Consider the following 20,854-nt stretch of genomic DNA (forward strand, 5'->3'; position numbering starts at 1 on the left):
AATGCATGCCCTTCAGGCACAATACGGCGCTAATACAGCTGTATGGAAAAAAAACGGATCCGGCGTAAAAAAAAACTGATCCGTTTTTTTCAAAAACTGTCGGATTGTGCCTGAAAAAAAATACCTGATGTGTGAAAGCAGCCTAAGATATGTATAAATGTGTGACACTGAGTCACTACTCACGGACAAGCCTAGAGAAAGGGTAGACAGGAGGTCTGAGGTCAGATACCAGGAGGGCACAAGATAAAGAGCAGCAGGAGAAAGTCGTGGTCAGGTAACAGTCCAGGGTCAAATACCAGGAGGGTACGTCAAGACTAGGGAGTAAGAAAAACAGACAGTCAGAGGCAAAGTACGGGGTCAGGTACCTACAGTCAGAGCGCGTCAAGAGCAGAGGACATAATCCACATGAATAGTCATGACAAATCCTACGTCCGGCAACAAGATCAGAGAAAGACACAATCAGACAGAGTTATGCACACACCAAACTAAGCTCAGCTACAGCTGACACCAATCTGCTATCAAGGATGAGAGGAATCTGGGGAAATGCCCGAAGGCTTGACCAGATTGAGCAGCAGGGCTGTTGATCAAAATGCTGCGAGCCCAGAATGAACCAGGATCGGATTGGATGAATGGACTGTCACTCACAATACTGACAGTCCAGCATATACCAGATCCCATTGCGAGGTTGAGCCATTACTCACAGCCTCCCTAGTCCATAGTAAAGATGACACCATGACAAAAAGACTTCCCACATTCTGAATATGAGAACAACTTTTCTCTGTATGACTTCACTCAAGTCTAACAAGATTTGGTTTACTAAAGATTTCCCACACATTGCTCATGAATATGGCTTCTCTCCTGTGTGAGTTCTACGATGTTTAACAAGTTGTGATTTCTCTGTAAAGCATTTTCCACATTGTTGTTAAGGGAGGATCTAAAGTGATCCTTCACGGTTGACTCAGTGATTTCCAAATTAATCTACAGGGCGTTGCCGGCAACTGAAAATGACCAGACGGAGACATGTGTCTCTTTTTGGGGGGATCGCGCAGATCTCTGGCCCCCGTTTATTGTGTATCACTTTTCATAATCATAGAAATTATACTTCAACCAATCAGCATAAGAACACGCTCACAGTTCTTAACCTATAAGAATGCAGGAACAGTCTGCACGTCAAAGTCTCGTAGAACAATACACCCTCAGTCTCATGTCCTGTCCAGGTTGCGCCAATCAAGGTCTCATAACAGCTGTGAACTGTAGGCGTCGAAAAGTACAAAATGGAGAATCTTTCTTAATTTGTTCCTTCACATTGTAAACATGAAAACAGTTTCTCCCTTGTGTGAATTCTTAGATGTGTTACAAGATTTGCTTTTTGGCTAAAACATTTCCCACATTCTGAACATGAATATGGCTTCTCACCTGTATGAATTTTCTGATGTACAATAAGATGCCCTTTAACCGCGAAGGACTTCCCACATTCCGAACATGAAAATGGCTTTTCTCCTATGTGAATTATCTGATGTCTATTAAGATGCCCTTTTACTTTGAAGGATTTGTCACATTCTGAACATGAAAATGGCTTTTCTCCTGTGTGAATTCTCTGATGTGTAATAAGACTCCCTTTTTCTGTGAAGGATTTTTCACATTCTGAACATGAAAATGGCTTTTCTCCTGTGTGAATTCTCTGATGTCTAATAAGATGCCCTTTATTTGTGAAGCATTTCTCACATTCTGAACATGAAAACGGGTTTTCTCCTGTGTGAATTCTCTGATGTCTAATAAGACTCGCTTTATCTATGAAGTACTTCCCACATTCTGAACATGGGTTTTCTCTTGTGTGAATTCTCTGATGTCTAATAAGACTCACTTTAGCTCTGAAGTACTTCCCACATTCTGAACATGAAAATGGCATTTCTCCTGTGTGAACTCTCTGATGTTTAATAAGACTCTCTTTATCTGTGAAGGATTTCTCACATTCTGAACATGAGAATGGCTTTTCTCCTGTGTGAATTCTCTGATGTATAATAAGATGCCCTTTATCTTTGAAGGATTTCTCACATTCTGAACATGAGAATGGCTTTTCTCCTGTGTGAATTCTCTGATGTATAATAAGATGCCCTTTATCTTTGAAGGATTTCTCACATTCTGAACATGAGAATGGCTTTTCTCCTGTGTGAATTCTCTGATGTATAATAAGACTCCTTTTAACCGTGAAGGCCTTCCCACATTCTGAACATGAAAATGGCCTTTCTCCTGTGTGAATTCTCTCATGTATAATATATTTTGATTTCGTTGTAAAGCATTTCCCACATTCTGAACAGGAGTATGGCTTCTCTCCTTCATGTTTGCTTTGAGTTAGATAATCTGAGCTTTTAGTAAATTCCTTGTGACGCTGAAATCTTGTATCCACTTTGTCATCTGGAATTGTGGTAACAATGCAAGATTGCTCAGGAGAGGGTTCCTCATAATTAGGAGGATTATAAGAAAGTGAAGTGCTGGGAAGTCCAGGAGGTCCATGAAGGGTAATGAGATTTTCTCCATTAGAGTGCTTCCTTATATCTTCTTTTTTACAATTTAGTGATAAACTGTTATCACAAGAATTTCCTATAAAGATGAAAGAAAAAAATTCACAAAAGGGATTTTGAAATTTAATGGAGCTCAAAATGAAGACCCTCATCAGTGAAAGTATCGGTAATAAGGAAGACAACTACATGCCATAACATTATCACAATAGGTAAAGTGAATAACATTTATAAAATGGTGACATTGGCACAAACAGACCTCAAAAAAATTTACCTTTATTAATGTATTTAAGAGGGTTAAAAATACTTGATTATCTTAAAAAGGGGAAAAATGGAGGGTCAATAGGGGGAAAAAAATATCTAATCTCTAATGTAATCTCTCCTTAGATAAGCCCTAAAGTTCATCCTATCTGCCAGCGGAGGCTATTATTATTATAATTTATATAGCATCATTGATTCCATGGTGCTGTACATGAGAATGGGTTACATGCATATTACAGACATCACTTAGGCCATGTGCACACGTTAAGTATTTTTCGCGTTTTTTCGCTATAAAAACGTGATAAAAACGCGAAAAAAACGCTAACATATGCCTCCTATTATTTTCAGTGTATTCCGCATTTTTTTGTGCAAATGTAGCCTTTTTTTCTGCGAAAAAATCGCATCGCGGAAAAAAAAGCAACATGTTCATTAAAATGCGGAATTGCAGGGGATTCCGCACACCTAGGAGTGCATTGATCTGCTTACTTCCTGCACGGGGCTGTGCCCACCATGCGGGAAGCAAGCAGATTGTGTGCGGTTGGTACCCAGGGTGGAGGAGAGGAGACTCTCCTCCACGCACTGGGCACCATATAATTGGTAAAAAAAAAATAATTAAAATAAAAAATAGTCCTATACTCACCTTCGATGTCTTCCCGCCTCTCCGCTGCATGCTGCCGTTCGGTTCCTATAGCTGGTGTGCGGTGAAGGACCTATGATGACGTCACTGTCTTGTGATTGGTCGTGAGCGGTCATGTGACCGCGATGTCATGGAAGGTCCTGCGCGCACACACCAGCTATAGGAAGAGGAACGGACGCCGCTGAGGAGATGTCTGGGTGAGTATAAGCATTTTCTTTATTTTTTTTATTATTATTAAACATTCTATCTTTTACTATAGATGCTGCATAAGCAGCATCTATAGTAAAAAGTTGGTCACACTTGTCAAACAGTATGTTTGACAAGTGTGACCAACCTGTCAGTCAGTTTTCCAAGCGATGCTACAGATCGCTTGGAAAACTTTAGCATTCTGCAAGCTAATTACGCTTGCAGAATGCTAAAAAAACCGCAAAAAAAACGGAACAAAACGCAAAAAAAAAAAATGCGTATTTCTTGCAGAAAATTTCCGGTTTTCTTCAGGAAATTTCTGCAAGAAATCCGGACGTGTGCACATACCCTTACAGTAAACAAACTAACAATGACAGACTGATACAGAGGGGCGAGGACCCTGCCCTTGCGGGCTTACATTCTGCAGGATTATGGGGAAGGAGACAATAGGTTGAGGGTTGCAGGAGCTCCGGTGTTGGTGAGGCGGTATCTCCGATAGTGATGAGGTTGGCAACCTAGATGTAGATGTGATGGCACCCCCGCTGAACGTCGGTAGCCCTAGGGACCCTAATGCACCCTGAACATCCTACACACTATAATATACACAAAAAAAACACACATACAAAAACAATTAAAGGGAGTACCCCAGATATAAATATCTCGTAGTTATTGCTGTATGTTCCAGGAGGGATGCAGACAAGATGTGTAGTCACATTAATACCCCAACAAAGATAATATGGCCACAGCATGCAATCACATTAATAGTCATCTTTGGGGCTACAATTTAGACAAAGAAAATCTATGATCCTTATCGCTATTACACAGAGCCTATAATATTTACATGGTCTAGAATATCACTAATGGAATGCCAATCAAATGGGTGCACAGTGAGATATCAAATGACAAGGTACTATTAGATAATTAGCTTTCTGTTCCCTCAATTCAAAAGCCTAATGCCCAATGTGATATCTTCTGTTTGCCCCCCTACAAAAAATGGGTGCATAACTGAACATAAATTCCCCATACAAAAATCCCACACAATATAGGTATTCATCCACTCTCCTTCTCTCCTAATTTCAGAAACCAGCACATAACTGGGTACATAATCCAGCATCAATAGCCATGGGAAAGAAATTCCACACAGTCGTGGTACTTATCCGCCATTCTTAGCTCCCTCTTATCACGACGCGTTTCACCCTTAGGAAGTATAATGCCGGGGTCACACGAGAGAGGAATACGGACGTATTCACAAAAAAAACGCATTGCACACGGACCAATGATTCTCTATGGGGCAGCTCCCATCAGCCGTATATTTCTCGGCCGTATTCAGGATCCGAGTGAAATCGCAGCATGCTGCATTTGTCAGCGTATTGCGGAAAAAATCCGCCAATGAAAGTCTATGGGGGCGAGAAAAATACGGATTACACACGGACCATCAGTGTGACTTGCGAGAAATACGCAGCGGTGTTCTGTAGAAAAGCCGGTAATTCAGTGCGGTGTACAGTAACATCACATGGACAGGTTAGAATAGAACAGAGAAAATTAATGTCTACACATAGTATAGGGGTATATATATACACTCACCGGCCACTTTATTAGGTACACCTGTCCAACTTCTTGTTAACACTTAATTTCTAATCAGCCAATCACATGGCGGCAACTCAGTGCATTTAGGCATGTAGACATGGTCAAGACAATCTCCTGCAGTTCAAACCGAGCATCAGTATGGGGAAGAAAGGTGATTTGAGCGCCTTTGAACGTGGCATGGTTGTTGGTGCCAGAAGGGCTGGTCTGAGTATTTCAGAAACTGCTGATCTACTGGGATTTTCACGCACAACCATCTCTAGGGTTTACAGAGAATGGTCCGAAAAAGAAAAAAAATCCAGTGAGCGGCAGTTCTGTGGGCGGAAATGCCTTGTTGATGCCAGAGGTCAGAGGAGAATGGGCAGACTGGTTCGAGCTGATAGAAAGGCAACAGTGACTCAAATCGCCACCCGTTACAACCAAGGTAGGCCTAAGAGCATCTCTGAACGCACAGTGCGTCGAACTTTGAGGCAGATGGGCTACAGCAGCAGAAGACCACACCGGGTACCACTCCTTTCAGCTAAGAACAGGAAACTGAGGCTACAATTTGTACAAGCTCATCAAAATTGGACAGTAGAAGATTGGAAAAACGTTGCTTGGTCTGATGAGTCTCGATTTCTGCTGCGACATTCGGATGGTAGGGTCAGAATTTGGCGTAAACAACATGAAAGCATGGATCCATCCTGCCTTGTATGGAGCATCTTTGGGATGTGCAGCCGACAAATCTGCGGCAACTGTGTGATGCCATCATGTCAATATGGACCAAAATCTCTGAGGAATGCTTCCAGCACCTTGTTGAATCTATGCCACGAAGAATTGAGGCAGTTCTGAAGGCAAAAGGGGGTCCAACCCGTTACTAGCATGGTGTACCTAATAAAGTGGCCGGTGAGTGTATATATATATATATATATATATATATATATATATAAGAAAAATAGAGCAGCACAAAGAAAGAGTCCGGGTGCAGAGCCCACCAGGCAAATACCAAGCCTCAATATAAAAATCCCGAAAAATTGGAGGCAGCGCACTGTTTATAGTGAAGAAGAGCTATTTAATCAGCCCAGAAGGCGATGTTTCGGTGCTACCAGGAACCTTTCTCAAGCAGTGAACATGTGAAGGTGCCAGGTACATGAAGGGTATACCTGATTATAATAATTTGCATTAATCATCATTGTAAGAGCATGTATCTACACTATAATTAACATGCATACAGTGCAGGCAGTGATACAGGAATTATTCATCACAAAGTGCAGTGCATAAATATACATAGAGAAGGCAATGAAAAATCTGCATCTACACATCAATTGGTGATGATAGAACAGGTGTACAGCCTTGTTAATCACATCCATGACTTGTCCCACTCCCTGGGTAAAGGCAAAAAGATCCAAGTAAACCTCAGTACTACTAAGTCACAGCGCTTTTAAAAAAAAAAATAAATATATATATATATATATATATATATATATATATATATATATATATACAGAAAACTAAATGTACAGCGGTGTTATAGAACGGTTAAAATTCAGTTCTCATCTTGGGTTAATATAATACACCATAGTCGTAAGTCTATCATTTTCAAGCATGTTACAAAGGAACGAAACCTCAGCGCTACAATATATTCATATAATGACTGATAAGCTACAACATCTTTATAAATATAAACAGATAAACTAAACATACAGCACATAGAGGGTTAATATAGCAGCACTTTGATACTGAACAATACTTGTGTCACTATAAGTATAAACATCGCACCATAGATATGAGACTCATTCTCGAGCAGGTTTTACAGAGGATTCCCGTTAATATGAGATATTAGAGGGGCCGGGAACAATCCATAAGGGTGAGAAGACCCCCCATTACTGGGGACTCACCACACAAAGAATGGGGGGGACACAAGCCTCGCTAAAGAAATGGGTCTCAACCCCAAATCCTTCCATGGATAATATTCTCCTCTGAAGCCACATCTTACATCTTTACAATAGATGGAATTATCCCCAAATTACAGGAAGGTCTCTTGTGTCCAGAATAAATGTATCTGCATTATTGTTCGATCTCAATTTCCAACAAAACAAAAATAAAAATCACCCTGCCAATCTGAATGGGACAAGCCATGGATCATAAGATTTGATTATAATCACATTTTCAAAAAAGGAAAAAAAAATTTAAAAACAATTAGCACTAACCCAAGAAAAAAGAAAAAGATTCCAGCTGAAGCCCAAGAGACACCGCAGAGAGTAACTCATAGAAGAACGGATGATAATTCACATTTAATCCGAAAGGGTTCAGCAGATTTAACCTCCGGACCCAGAATAATCCCACAGTTTTAAGCATTGTAACCCAATCACCGCCCCATCTCAAAGGTTAATATATGATACGAAATGTAAGATATTGTCCAGTGTGGTCCTGGTCCACAAAATGTTAATCAGGTTTCTTTTTTATAATTGTGTATCGGAGGTGATTCACATGTTCACTGCTTGAGAAAGGTTCCTGTTGGGACCGAAACGTCGCCCTCTGGGCCGATTAAATAGCTCCTCTTCACTACAAACGGTGTGCTGCCTGCAATTGTTCTGGATTTATATATATATATATATATATATATATATATATATATATATATATATATATATATATATATATATATATATATATATATATATATACATATACTAGATGGTGGCCCGATTCTAACGCATCGGGTATTCTAGAATATGTATGTCCACGTAGTATATTAGCCAGTCACGTAGTATATTGCCCAGCTACGTAGTATATTAGCCAGTCACGTAGTATATTGCCCAGTGACGTAGTATATTGCCCAGTGATGAAGTATATTGCCCAGTCACGTAGTATATTAGCCAGTCACGTAGTATATTAGCCAGTCACGTAGTATATTGCCCAGCCACGTATGTTGTCCAGCAACGTAGTATATTGGCCAGCTACGTAGTATATTGGCCAGCTACGTAGTATATTGGCCAGCTACGTAGTATATTGCCCAGCCACGTAGTATATTGCCCAGTCACGTAGTATATTGGCCAGTCACGTAGTATATTGCCCAGTCACGTAGTATATTGGCCAGTCACGTAGCATATTGGCCACTCACATAGTATATTGGCCAGCTACGTAGTATATTGGCCAGCTACGTAGTATATTGCCCAGTAACGTACTATATTGCCCAGCTACGTAGTATATTGCCCAGCTACGTAGTATGTTGCCCAGTAACGTAGTATATTGCCCAGCTACGTAGTATATTGGCCAGTCACGTAGTATATTGCTCAGCCACGTAGTATGTTGTCCAGCAACGCAGTATATTTCCCAGTAATGTAGTAAATTGGCCAGTGACATAAAATAAACATATACTCACCTTAGTTCTGGCTCCTGTGTACGGTGCACGCAGCAGCTTCCGGTCCCAGGGCTGGTATGACTATGAGCGCAGGACCTGTGATGACATCGTGGTCACATGACCGTGACGTCATGGCAGGTCCTTCTCCCATAGCATCCTTAGCACCGGAACCTGCCGGCGGACAGGACGCGACGTCGCAGGGTGAGAATAACGGGGTTTTTTTATTATTATTACTTGTAACATTAGATCGATTTACTATTGATGCTGCATTCGCAGCATCAATAGTAAAAACTTGGTCACACAGGGGTAATAGCTGCGTAACCGGAGTGCGTTACACCGCGCTCCGGTAACGCTGGCATTAACCCTGTGTGAGGGCTAACTGGATGACTGGAGGGGAGTATGGAGCGGGCACTGACTGTGGGGAGGAAAGAGCGGCCATATTGCCGCCGGACTGTGGCCGTCGCTGATTGGTCGTGGCAGTGGTCGTGGGCGTTTTGCCACGAAAAATCAGCGACTTGGATTCCATGACAGACAGAGGCCGCTACCAATCAATATCCGAGACAGACAGACGGAAGTACCCCTTAGACAATTATATAGTAGGATATACACACATTATATATATATATATATATATATATATATATATATATATATATATATATATATATATATATATATATATATATATACACACACACACACATACATACATATACATACACACACACACACACACACACACATATATATATATGGCATTGAGACACATGGAATTATAGCATTGACTACGGCCAGAAGGAACACTGAAGCCCTCATCCCTGGATCCCCTGATGAACCCTTAAGCTGGCGTCACACTTAGCGTAGGGAAATACAGTCCATTTTTTTTACAGCCAAGATAGGCAGAAAAGTTCCTGAACAGTGATCCGTATTCAACAGGATGCAATTTTTTTTTCTCCAAAAATTATCCGTATGGCATCCGTACGGCGAGATTTTCTCACCGGCTAGATAGCAGAAAAGCCGGTAATTCAATTGCCGGTTTTTGCTATCTCCTTATCAAACCCGACAGGATATGGCACATGGTTACATACAGTAAACCATCTCATATCACTTATTTTTTTACATATCAACACTAATAATGTTCCAGGTGTCTGTGTGCAAAATTTGGGAGTTGTAGGTGTTAAAATAAAGGGTTAAATCACGGAAAAAACTGGCGTGCGCTCCCGCACAATTTTCTCCGCCAGAGTGGTAAAGCCAGTGACTGAGGGCAGATATTAATAGCTTAGAGAGGGACCATGGTTATTGGCCCCCCTGGCTACAAACATCTGCCCCCAGCCACCCCAGAAAAGGCACATCTGGAAGATGCGCCTATTCTGGCACTTGGCCTCTCTCTTCCCACTCCCGTGTAGCGGTGGGATATGGGGTAATGAAGGGTAAGTAAAACATGTCTCATATCCTGTCGGGTTTGATAAGGAGATGGCAAAAGCTGGCAATTGAATTACCGGCTTTTAAGCGATCTAGCTCTGTATGAAATTATATATATACTAGACTGTGGCCCGATTCTAACACATCGGGTATTCTAGAATACGCATGTCCCCGTACTATATGGACAATGATGATTCCAGAATTCGCGGCAGACTGTGCCCGTCGCTGATTGGTCGAGGCAACCTTTATGACATCATCGTCGCCATGGCAACCATTATGACATCTACGTCGATACTGTGCCCGTCGCTGATTGGTCGAGGCCTACCGGCCTCAACCAATCAGAGACGAGGGATTTCCATTATGACATCATCGTCGCCATGCTGTGCCCGTCGCTGATTGGTCGAGGCCTGGTGGGGACGCGGAATTTCCAGGACAGACAGACATATATATCTATATATCTATATATTGTAAGGCAGTGACCGGTGTCATATGCGAGGGTCGCTATGTGTCCCCCAGGATGTGCTTAGAAGCATATTAGATCCGCTGGAGTGCCCTGTGCTCATAGCAGGTTTGACTGTGAGACACAGGGAAGAATAAAAGTGAGTGTGAACTGGATCAAGTTATTTGACCCAGAAATTATTCAGGAAAACCCGGTATGGGCTTTTATTTTTGAAACGGACTGCAGGAAGGCAGTGGGGCCGGTCCGTTTCCTCCAGCCCAGATCTTATAGTGGCCCATGGACATAGAATCTGGAGGAAAGAAAAAAAAAACCTGCAACAGAGTTTGGGTGTGTCAGTGTTGGTCTGGGAGTCAGACCTAGCAGGAGCTTTATGTGGAGCTCTGTCCGTGTGGAGCAACATGGGCCAGGCAAAGCCTAAAAAGCCTGACACCCCAGCGTACACGGTGGTGTATTACGTTCACGGCAACAGATTGTGGACTGTCGTTTATTTTTCCTGGCTGCATACTGAAAGACTTGTTTGCTTACTTTTTCCCGTTTGTGAGTATGCTGTGAAATAAACAAGACTTTATTTGAACGTTATATGGGTCACTGCCTATTCACTGCACAGCAAGGACATCGCTACATCATATTTGGTGGAGAATGTGGGCAGTGTGAATTAAGGCATACCCCAACACCATTTGCATGTCTGTCATCAAGCCTGCTACATTGCAACTCAGGCCTACAGACAAAATGGAGGAGATTCTGAGGCAGCTGGTCCTCACACAGCAACAACAGCAACAAACTAATAACCTGTTGCTGCAGCAAATTACAGTCCTGCGTGAGGCACCTCCAGCACCGACCCCGGAATGTCGCGATGCCCGAGACAAGGTCCGCTCCGCTTTGAGGAAATTGAGTCCGGAAGATAATGTGGAAGCCTTCCTCACCGTCTATGAGCACACAGCAGAGCGGGAGAATCTGCCAGCAGCACAGTGGGCTGAAGTTGTGGCTCCGTTCCTGAGGGGTGATGCGCTAAAGGCCTACTTTGACCTCAGTCGGGAGGATGCCCAGGACTATGCCAAGCTAAAAGGTGAGATCCTTGCCTGACTGGGGGTTAATACTTATGTGAGAGCTCAACGGGTGTTTTCTTGGACTTTTGTGGAAGCCCAGCCTGCCCGGTCTCAGATTTTTGACTTACTGTAACTTGTGAAACGGTGGCTCCAACCTGAGACTTTAACCACAAGTCAGATAGTGGAGAGGGTGGTGGTCGACCGACTGGTGAGGGCTCTGCCAGCAGCCATACAGCGTTGGGTGGGTCAAGGGGACCTGGGTACCCTAGACCAAGTTGTAGGTCTGATAGAGCGATATAAGGCCACCCAGGACTTTATACGGGACACTGGTCCGCTTCGGCTGTCACGTAAGGCTCCGCCAGCTCAGGAGTCTGAGAAAAGTACACGACCCTCCACTGGGACAAAACCAGACCGAGTCTGTGCTGAGGGGTTGTCTCGAAAAGAGAGTGACCACAGACTTGTGTCCCCTAAACTGGTCCCAAGGTTACCTCGAACCACAGTCATTACGTGTTGGCGATGCCAAGAACCTGGACATGTGGTTGCTAATTGCCCTCTAACAACAGAACCCATGGACTGCGGGTATACCCGTCGGGTGTCTATGTATGCCCAGCCAGTCTGCATTGCCACTACAGACCCTGCCGGTACCGAACCTCAGCTGTGTAGAGTACTCGTGAACGGGTACCAGACGGATGCTCTCTTGGACTCAGGGAGCTTGGTGACCCTGGTACACGGGTCCCTGGTTGCTGGGGACAGTCCTAATGGACGGAAGGTGGGGGTAGTGTGCATACATGGGGACCTCCGAGAGTACCCGACTGCGGAGGTCACTTTCTCCACCCCATGTGGAGAAATAAAACGTGGTGGGCGTGGTAAAGACTCTTCCGTATGGGACTGTGATCGTTAGAGACTTGCCCCTGTTCTGGTCCATCTGGGAGAACAGACTTAACCCTCTCAGGGTAAAAAGCATTCCAGGTGCAGAACCTGAAGATCCCGAGTCAGGGATACCTGCCGTAGGGGTCGCCACCATAGGGACAGTGTGTAATCCCGATAGGTTTCCCCTAGAGGTATTGGCAGGAGAGGTGGAGGAGAATCCACCAATTCCTGAGCTGGAGGTGTCTCCTGGTAAGTTCGGGACCGCCCAGCTCCAGGATCCCACTCTGACCCGGGCAAGGGAAAGAGTAATCGAGGTGAATGGGGTGGCCCAACAACCTGGTGCAGAAAAGGAGTTTCCCCGGATGATGATCAACCAGGAGTTACTGTACAGGGTTGATAAAATCCGGGATGAGGTGGTGGAACAACTGGTAGTGCCCCAACCCTATCGTCGGGCGGTGCTCGATATGGCTCACACTCACATGTTGGGGGGGCACTTGGGGGCCAAAAAGACATTAGAGCGCATATAACAGAGGTTTTTTTGGCCTGGTGTCTACGCTGAGGTTATCAAGTACTGTGACACATGTCCTGAGTGTCAACTAACCTCACCCACCACGAACTACCAGAGCCCATTAGTGCCTCTGCCCATCATAGAGGTACCTTTTGAGCGGATAGCGATGGATCTGGTAGGACCAATAGTAAAATCCGCCCGGGGCCACGAGCACATATTAGTAGTCGTAGACTACGCCACCCGGTATCCAGAGGCGATACCGCTCCGGCACACTTCGGCTAAACTAATAGCCGTGAACTGTTTGCCATGTTTTGTCGTCTGGGGCTTCCCAAGGAGATCCTTACAGATCAGGGAACCCCTTTTATGTCTAAAGTGACTAAGGAGCTATGTAAATTGCTCCAAATTAAACAGTTACGTACGTCAGTGTACCATCCACAAACCGATGGGTTGGTCGAGAGGTTTAATAAGACCCTCAAGGCCATGCTCAAAAAGGTGGTCGCCAAGGATGGGAGGGATTGGGATATGTTATTGCCATATTTAATGTTCGCCATACGCGAGGTACCGCAGGCGTCCACGGGGTTCTCCCCATTTGAGCTATTGTATAGCAGACACCCGAGGGGACTGCTGGATGTAGCCAAAGAGACATGGGAACAGGAGCCCACTCCACATAAAAGTGTAATCGAGTATGTGGCAAGTATGCAAGATCGGATTGCGGTCGTGCAACCCATAGTAAAGGAGCATCTGTTGGATGCCCAGGCCGCTCAGAGCCGTACATATAATAAAAGGGCCACGGTCAGGACCTTTAAAGAAGGAGACCGGGTGTTGGTACTAGTACCCACCCCAGAGAGTAAACTCATGGCCAAGTGGCAAGGGCCTTATGAGATACGGGGGAAGGTGGGGGAAGTGAATTACAAAGTGTACCAACCCGGGAAAAGAAAACCCGAGCAGCTGTACCATGTAAACCTGCTAAAGGCCTGGAAGGACCGAGAATGTTTGGTCACAGAAGCAACTACGGTCATACAGTCGGAAGTCCCTCTGGCACTCGCCAAGGACACAGCCGAGTGTGAGGTAAAAGTCAATGATGACCTCACAAAACAGCAGCGGCGGGAGGCTCGAGCTTTGGTACAGAAGAATATGGATGTATTCTCAGAGCTGCCGGGGCGAACCTCAGTGATTCAGCATGACATTGTCACTGAGCCCCGGGTAAAGGTGCGGATGAAACCCTACCGAGTGCCAGAAGCCCGAAGGCAAGCCATCGCGGCCGAGGTAAAGCAAATGCTTCAGTTGGGAGTCATTGAGGAGTCCCAAAGTGAGTGGGCTAGCCCCATTGTACTAATACCAAAACCTGATGGGTCATTACGCTTCTGTAATGACTTTAGGAAGTTAAATGAAGTGTCAGAATTTGACCTGTATCCCATGCCACGGGTGGACGAGCTAATTGAGAGACTGGGGAAGGCACAGTACTTCACCACGCTGGATCTCACGAAAGGTTACTGGCAGGTTCCCTTAACAGAGTCAGCGAAAGAAAAGACTGCTTTTATAACCCCAGAGGGACTCTTTCAATACGTTGTCTTACCATTTGGGTTACATGGGGCTCCGGCCACATTCCAGAGGCTGATGGACATTGTGTTAGCGCCGCATAGAGATTACGCGTCGGCCTATTTGGATGACATAGTCATCTTCAGTACCGACTGGGATACCAATCTGTCCCAGGTACAAGCAGTGCTGGACTCTCTTAGAGCCGCAGGGTTAACAGCAAACCCAAAGAAATGCGCAATAGGTCTCACAGAAGCCCGGTACCTAGGATACGTGATCGGCCGAGGGGTGATCAAACCTCAAGTGAACAAATTGAGGCCATCCAAAACTGGCCCAAGCCCTTAAGTACCAAACAAGTGAGGGCATTCCTTGGCATCATTGGGTATTACCGTCGATTTATACCCAATTTTGCTGGTAAATCGGCTTCCCTAACGGGCCTGTTAAAAGGGAAGAAAACGGTGATGGTCAAGTGGAATCCTCAAGCAGAGGAAGCTTTCCAGTCTCTGAAGTCGGCGTTGTGTGGACAGCCGGTCCTCATCAGCCCCGACTTCAAGAAAACCTTTATTGTGCAAACTGATGCCTCAGAGGTAGGCTTAGGAGCGGTGCTGTCGCAAGAGGTGAACGGGGATGAGCATCCAGTCACCTATTTAAGCAGGAAACTGACCCCGGCAGAGAAAAATCATAGCGTAGTGGAGAAGGAGTGCTTGGCGATTAAATGGGCCTTGGAGTCCCTACGCTACTATTTGCTCGGGCATCAGTTTCGGTTGATAACGGAAAATTCACCCCTGGTCTGGATGAGAAATGCAAAAGAGCGGAATGCCCGAGTCACCAGATGGTTCTTGTCCCTACAAAACTTCAGCTTCTCTGTCGAACATCGGGCTGGGAAATCACAGGGAAATGCGGATGCCTTGTCACGGGCACCATGTCTGCTGACAAATGGTCAACCCCACAAGTCTGAACAGAGGGGGGGGGGGGGTATGTAAGGCAGTGACCGGTGTCATATGCGAGGGTCGCTATGTATCCCCCAGGATGTGCTTAGAAGCATATTAGATCCGCTGGAGTGCCCTGTGCTCAACAGCAGGTTTGCCTGTGAGACACAGGGAAGAATAAAAGTGAGTGTGAACTGGATCAAGTTATTTGACCCAGAAATTATTCAGGAAAACCCGGTATGGGCTTTTATTTTTGAAACGGACTGCAGGAAGGCAGTGGGGCCGGTCCGTTTTCTCCAGCCCAGATCTTATAGTGGCCCATTGCCATAGAATCTGGAGGAAAGAAAAAAAAACCCTGCAACAGAGTTTGGGTGTGTCAGTGTTGGTCTGGGAGTCAGACCTAGCAGGAGCTTTATGTGGAGCTCTGTCCGTGTGGAGCAACATGGGCCAGGCAAAACCTAGAAAGCCTGACACCCCAGCGTACACGGTGGTGTATTACGTTCACGGCAACAGATTGTGGACTGTCGTTTATTTTTCCTGGCTGCATACTGAAAGACTTGTTTGCTTACTTTTTCCCGTTTGTGAGTATGCTGTGAAATAAACAAGACTTTATTTGAACGTTATATGGGTCACTGCCTATTCACTGCACAGCAAGGACATCGCTACATCACAACATCTAATGGTTTTTCTGTCTGTCTTTCTGTCTGTCTGTCCTGGAAATCCCGCGTCTCTGATTGGTCGAGGCTGCCAGGCCTCGACCAATCAGCGACGGGCACAGCGACGATGATGTCATAAAGGACGTAGACATCCCGCGTCTCTGATTCAGCGACGGGCACAGTATCGACATAGATGTCATAATCGTTGCCATGGCGACGATGTCATAAAGGTTGCCTCGACCAATCAGCGACGGGCACAGTCTGCCGCGAATTCTGGAATCATCATTGTCCATACACTACGGGGACATGCATATTCTAGAATACCCGATGCATTATATATATATATATATATATATATATATATATATACATACACATACACACACACATACTGATATACATACTGTATATATGTTTTCACAAATATTTGAGCCCATGGATCCATTCTATGTCTATTTTGCAAGCCGGTGAGAAATCCTCACCGTATGGATGCCATACGCATAATTTTTGGAGGAAAAAAAAAAAAAAATTTGCATCCTCGTGTTGAATACGGATCACTGATCAGGAACTTTTCTGTGTATCTCAGCCATAAAAAAAATACACGGTTCATCGTGCGGTATAAGTGATTAGGCGAATTTACTCTTCGGGTCGGTGCGATTACAGCGATAACAGATTTATAGTGGGTTTTTAGGTTTGGCAGCTGGTACCATTTTCGGGCACATGACATTTTTTGATCACTTTCTATTCTGATTTTTGGGAGATAAAATGAACAAAAACCAGGAATTAAAGAATTCATTTTTGTTTTTTTATACTGTTCTGCATGTGGTAAAATTTATAAGGCAGTTCTATTCTTTGGGTCTTTTTTTTATGTTTTGGCGCTTTTACATAATACAAACTATTTTATTAAAAAAAAATATGTATTTTTGCATCACTTTATTCTGACAGCTATAACTTTTTTATTTTTCTGCTGATGGAGCTGTATCGTGGCTTGATTTTTGCGAGACACGATGACGTTTTCAGCGGTACCATTTTTATTTACATCCGTCTTTTTGATCGCGTTTTATTGCACTTTTTTTCAGTTCGGTGGTATGATGATAAAGCATTGCTTTTGCCTCGTTTTTTATTTATTTCTTTTCACGATGTTCACTGAAGGAGGTTAACTGGTGAGACAGTTTTATAGAGTGGGTCGTTACGGACGTGACTATACCAAATATGTGTTTGTTTTTTTATTTCCATAAATAAATGTGTTTATTAGAAAATATTTATTTTGTTTTTTTCTTTATTTAGGGATTTAAAAAAAAAATATTTTTACACTATTTTTTTTTTTACATTGTCCCATAATGGGACATCACTGTATTATATCAGATCGCTGATCTGACACTGCACTGCAGAGCATCAGATCAGGATCTTACAGGCAGGGAAGGAGGCATACCAGCACCTGCTGAGAGCAGGCGCCCACAAACCACCTTCCCTGTACGACCCCGCAGCCATCTTGGGTCCGGGGTTCTCCATGGAGACCATCAGGACAAAGAGATAGCATTGCGTTGTCCTGATGAAAGCGCACAGGGAGCCCCCTCCCTGTGCGATCTTCCTCTATGTCGATGTCACTACTGACAGCGGCATCAGAGGGATAAAATGCCCGAAACTGATGCTACCACTGATCGTGGGCGTTGCTGCAGGGTGTCAGCTGTCACATACAGCTGACACCTGCACATGATAACTGCGGCGCTCAGCGTGAGGTTGTGCGATCGTGCTGCCGTACATATACTTCTCTTTGCGGGAACACACCTCCCGCAGAGCAGTATAGGTGCGGCGCATGTCGGAAAGGGGTTAGTGACTTCAGATTTATTATGTTGCAATAGTCTCCCACCGATTTCTTTATTGAAAAGAGACCCGAGTAGTAACAGAGACCCCATTCTGACTCTGGCACTGGAACCACTGCTCCTGAATTCACCAACTTCTTTACATCTGCCAGCAGCCTTGTTGTGACTTGGGGAGACTGGATAGTTGTCAGGTGGCACCTTCCCTGGGGTATCTGCACGAATTGTATCTTGTAACCCTCTGCTATCGTTTGCAGTATCCATGGGTTCTTGGATACCTCTGTCCATGCCGGAAAAAAGTTGTGGAGCCTTCCCCCCACTTTCCTTGGGTCCTTGCTTATGTGCTTTATTTGCTGAACGGGAAAAGGCACATCTTTCTTTACTGCCCTTTAGGTAGCTCCATCTACCGGTCTTCCCTTTACCTTTGTATTCCGGCTTCTGACTGGAATAAGGCCTTCGAAAGGATGAAACTTTTTTAGTTTTCTCTTCCGGAAACCCCTTCTTCTCATCCGACACCCTTTATAACATGTTGTCCAGTACAGGACCAAATATTCGAAGGCCAGAAAAGGGGATGGAGCACAATTTAATTTTAGAGTGACAACCCCCTGACCACGTTTTCAGCCATATTGTTCGCCTAGCTGTATTGGCTAGTGCCTCATTCCTTGCGGCGAATCTAATGGATTCTGCTGAGGTGTTCACCATAAAAGCTGTCACCATTTTGAGCAACGTCATGGATTCCAATATCTACTCTCTAGGTGTCTTCTTCCTTAGATAAACCTCCAACTCCATATATTCATGGATCTTGCCACAGAGGTACAGGCTATATTAGCCTTAATTGTAGCGGCAGATGTCTCCCATGAGATGACCCTCTGCCTTTCTGGCCTTAGGATCTTTTAGTCATGACGAGTTTTAAAAGGGGATAGCAGTTTTCTTCTCTACCCTCGCTATAGGGATATCTACCTTAGGAATTTCTTCCCAAATTGTATGTCGTCCGACTCAAAAGGTAGACGTGATCTCAAACTTCCTGGAATTGTCGGTCTCTTTTCCACATCTTCCCACTCCTCTAGGATCATGGCTTTAATGTTGTTAATGACAGGGAACACTTGGTTCGTACAGCTCCTTAAACCTCCGAACACTTCATCCTGCATTGAGGAGGGGGCTGGTGGGTATCCGCCACCTTCATAGTATTCCTGACGGCTGATAATAGAGCGTCAGTATCTTCCCAAGAGAAAAGGTACTTCTTTTCCTCTGCGGGTATTGTAACAAATTCTTCCCTTTCCTCTTGTTCAGGGTGAGTGTAATCTGATAATTTCTCCCCTTCTGGTCTGGATTTCATCTCCCCTCGTGGTCTTTTTTGCCTGGGAGCCATCCGGGTGGATTGTGGGGTGACTAACTCTGTGACGGAATTCTGAACCTCCTCTCTAATTATGGTCCTTATATTGGTCATAAATGAGGGGCCTTTATCTTTAACCACCTTGGCAATACACTCAGGGAATAACTGTTTCCCATATGTGACCGGCAGTTTAGTATTACACATGGCACATCTATTTCCTTTCTTTTTAGGTGTGGATGGTGTCATGGACCTTTTAGGGGCTTTCTTGTCCTATAAAGGAACAAGGGAAGGTACTAGGAATTATACCCTAGACAACAGTGTGAGACCCAAACTCCCAGAACCTCACCTGTACCAGGGTTTGAGCAGGGGTATCAGACCTGCTAGTGGTTTGACCTTGCATAGCTGGCTGACTAGATGAACTGGAACTTCAGCTCACCCCTGTCCATACTTGAAATAGTTTTGTCTCACCTGTCTTCCATCTGAATCGTCAAAAGGCGGTTCCCCTTTAAATAAGGATCTGGCGCTTTTTTTTTAGGTCTCCCAGAAGTGCAATACACGATGGAACGCACGCTGGGTACTAGAAGCCTGCACATCATCCTTCTGTAACTGGAAGTTCCTCTGAATCTTCTGCGCGTATCGGAGCCATGCGCAGAGATGGACCGTGCTAGCCGAGAGCCCCTCTGGAGGGGAAGCGGCTCACTCCAGGAGCCACCGCTCACCTGTACAGGCTGAGGGACGTCTTATTCAGCGGGGTGTCGGCCTCCGTACCCTCTGCAGGAGGAAGGGGAGAGATGAGGAGGACCCCGTCCCGATCCTCCTGCGTCCGGCAGCAGGAGCTCCAGCTTGCTGGAAGATGACAGGTACATCTTCTGCGTCCGTCCCTGATAGGGACAGGAAAAACACTGAGGGGTGGTGGAGGGAGGGGCCTTTTAACCTCTTGTGTATTCTTGTCCCTATTAAGGATAAGGACAACCTCCTGATGGTGCTGACAGCAGGGACGTACTGGAAAAAATGGTTTTGTAAATCTTGTTGGAAAAATTAGAAATTGCTGCTCAACTTTTAACCCTCATAACGTCCTAACAAAAAATCAACAGCAGGTGAAGAATTGGATTTATTTATTATTTACGCCGTTCCTCGTGCGGTATAAGTGATTAGGCGACTTTTTTTCTTCAGGTCGGTGCGATTACAGCGATACCAGATTTATATCGGATTTTATGTTTGGCTGCTGTCACACACTAAAAAAACTGTTTTTTGTTCCAAAAACTAGTTTTTGCATCACTACATTTTGAGAGCTATAATTTTTCCATATTTCGGTCCAGAGAGTCATGTGAGAGCTTGTTTTCTGCAGGACGAGCTGACGTTTTTATTGGTACCATTTTCGGGCACATGACATTTTTTAATCGCTTTCTATTCTGATTTTTAAGAGGCAGAATGAACAAAAAACAGCAATTTCAGAATTGTTTTTTTTTTTTTTTTTTTTAATGCCGTTCCGAGTGTGGTAAAATTGATAAAGAAGCTTTATTCTTTCTTTGGGTAAGTACGATTACAGCGATACCACATTTTTATAGTTTTTATGTTTGGCGCTTTTACAGAGTAAAAATTATTTACCGTATATACTCGAGTATAAGCCGACCCCCCTAATTTTGCCACAAAAAAACTGGGAAAACTTATTGACTCGAGTATAAGCCTAGGGTGGAAAATGCAGCAGCTACCGGTGAATTTCAAAAATAAAAATAGATGCTCC

General features: G+C 44.4%; 2 protein-coding genes across 3 annotated transcripts in view; both read right to left on the reverse strand.

The window, feature by feature from the left end:
• LOC143793392 (gastrula zinc finger protein XlCGF66.1-like) overlaps positions 1 to 20,854 on the reverse strand; it is a 438,535-nt gene that overhangs the window by 107,645 nt on the left and 310,036 nt on the right. The window lies entirely within an intron of this gene.
• Positions 1 to 20,854, reverse strand: part of LOC143793540 (uncharacterized) — an 83,316-nt gene that overhangs the window by 4,178 nt on the left and 58,284 nt on the right. The window contains exon 9 of one of the 2 annotated variants that reach the window (XM_077280600.1): positions 1,417 to 2,601. In XM_077280600.1, the coding sequence (XP_077136715.1) occupies positions 1,417 to 2,601 (1,185 nt within the window). Of the gene's footprint in view, positions 1 to 1,016; positions 2,602 to 20,854 lie in introns of those variants that run through there. The other variant, XM_077280599.1, reaches the window with a different exon arrangement.

The sequence above is a fragment of the Ranitomeya variabilis genome, chromosome 1 (assembly GCF_051348905.1).
Source record: "Ranitomeya variabilis isolate aRanVar5 chromosome 1, aRanVar5.hap1, whole genome shotgun sequence".
In the NCBI taxonomy this organism is placed as follows: Eukaryota; Metazoa; Chordata; class Amphibia; order Anura; family Dendrobatidae; genus Ranitomeya; species Ranitomeya variabilis.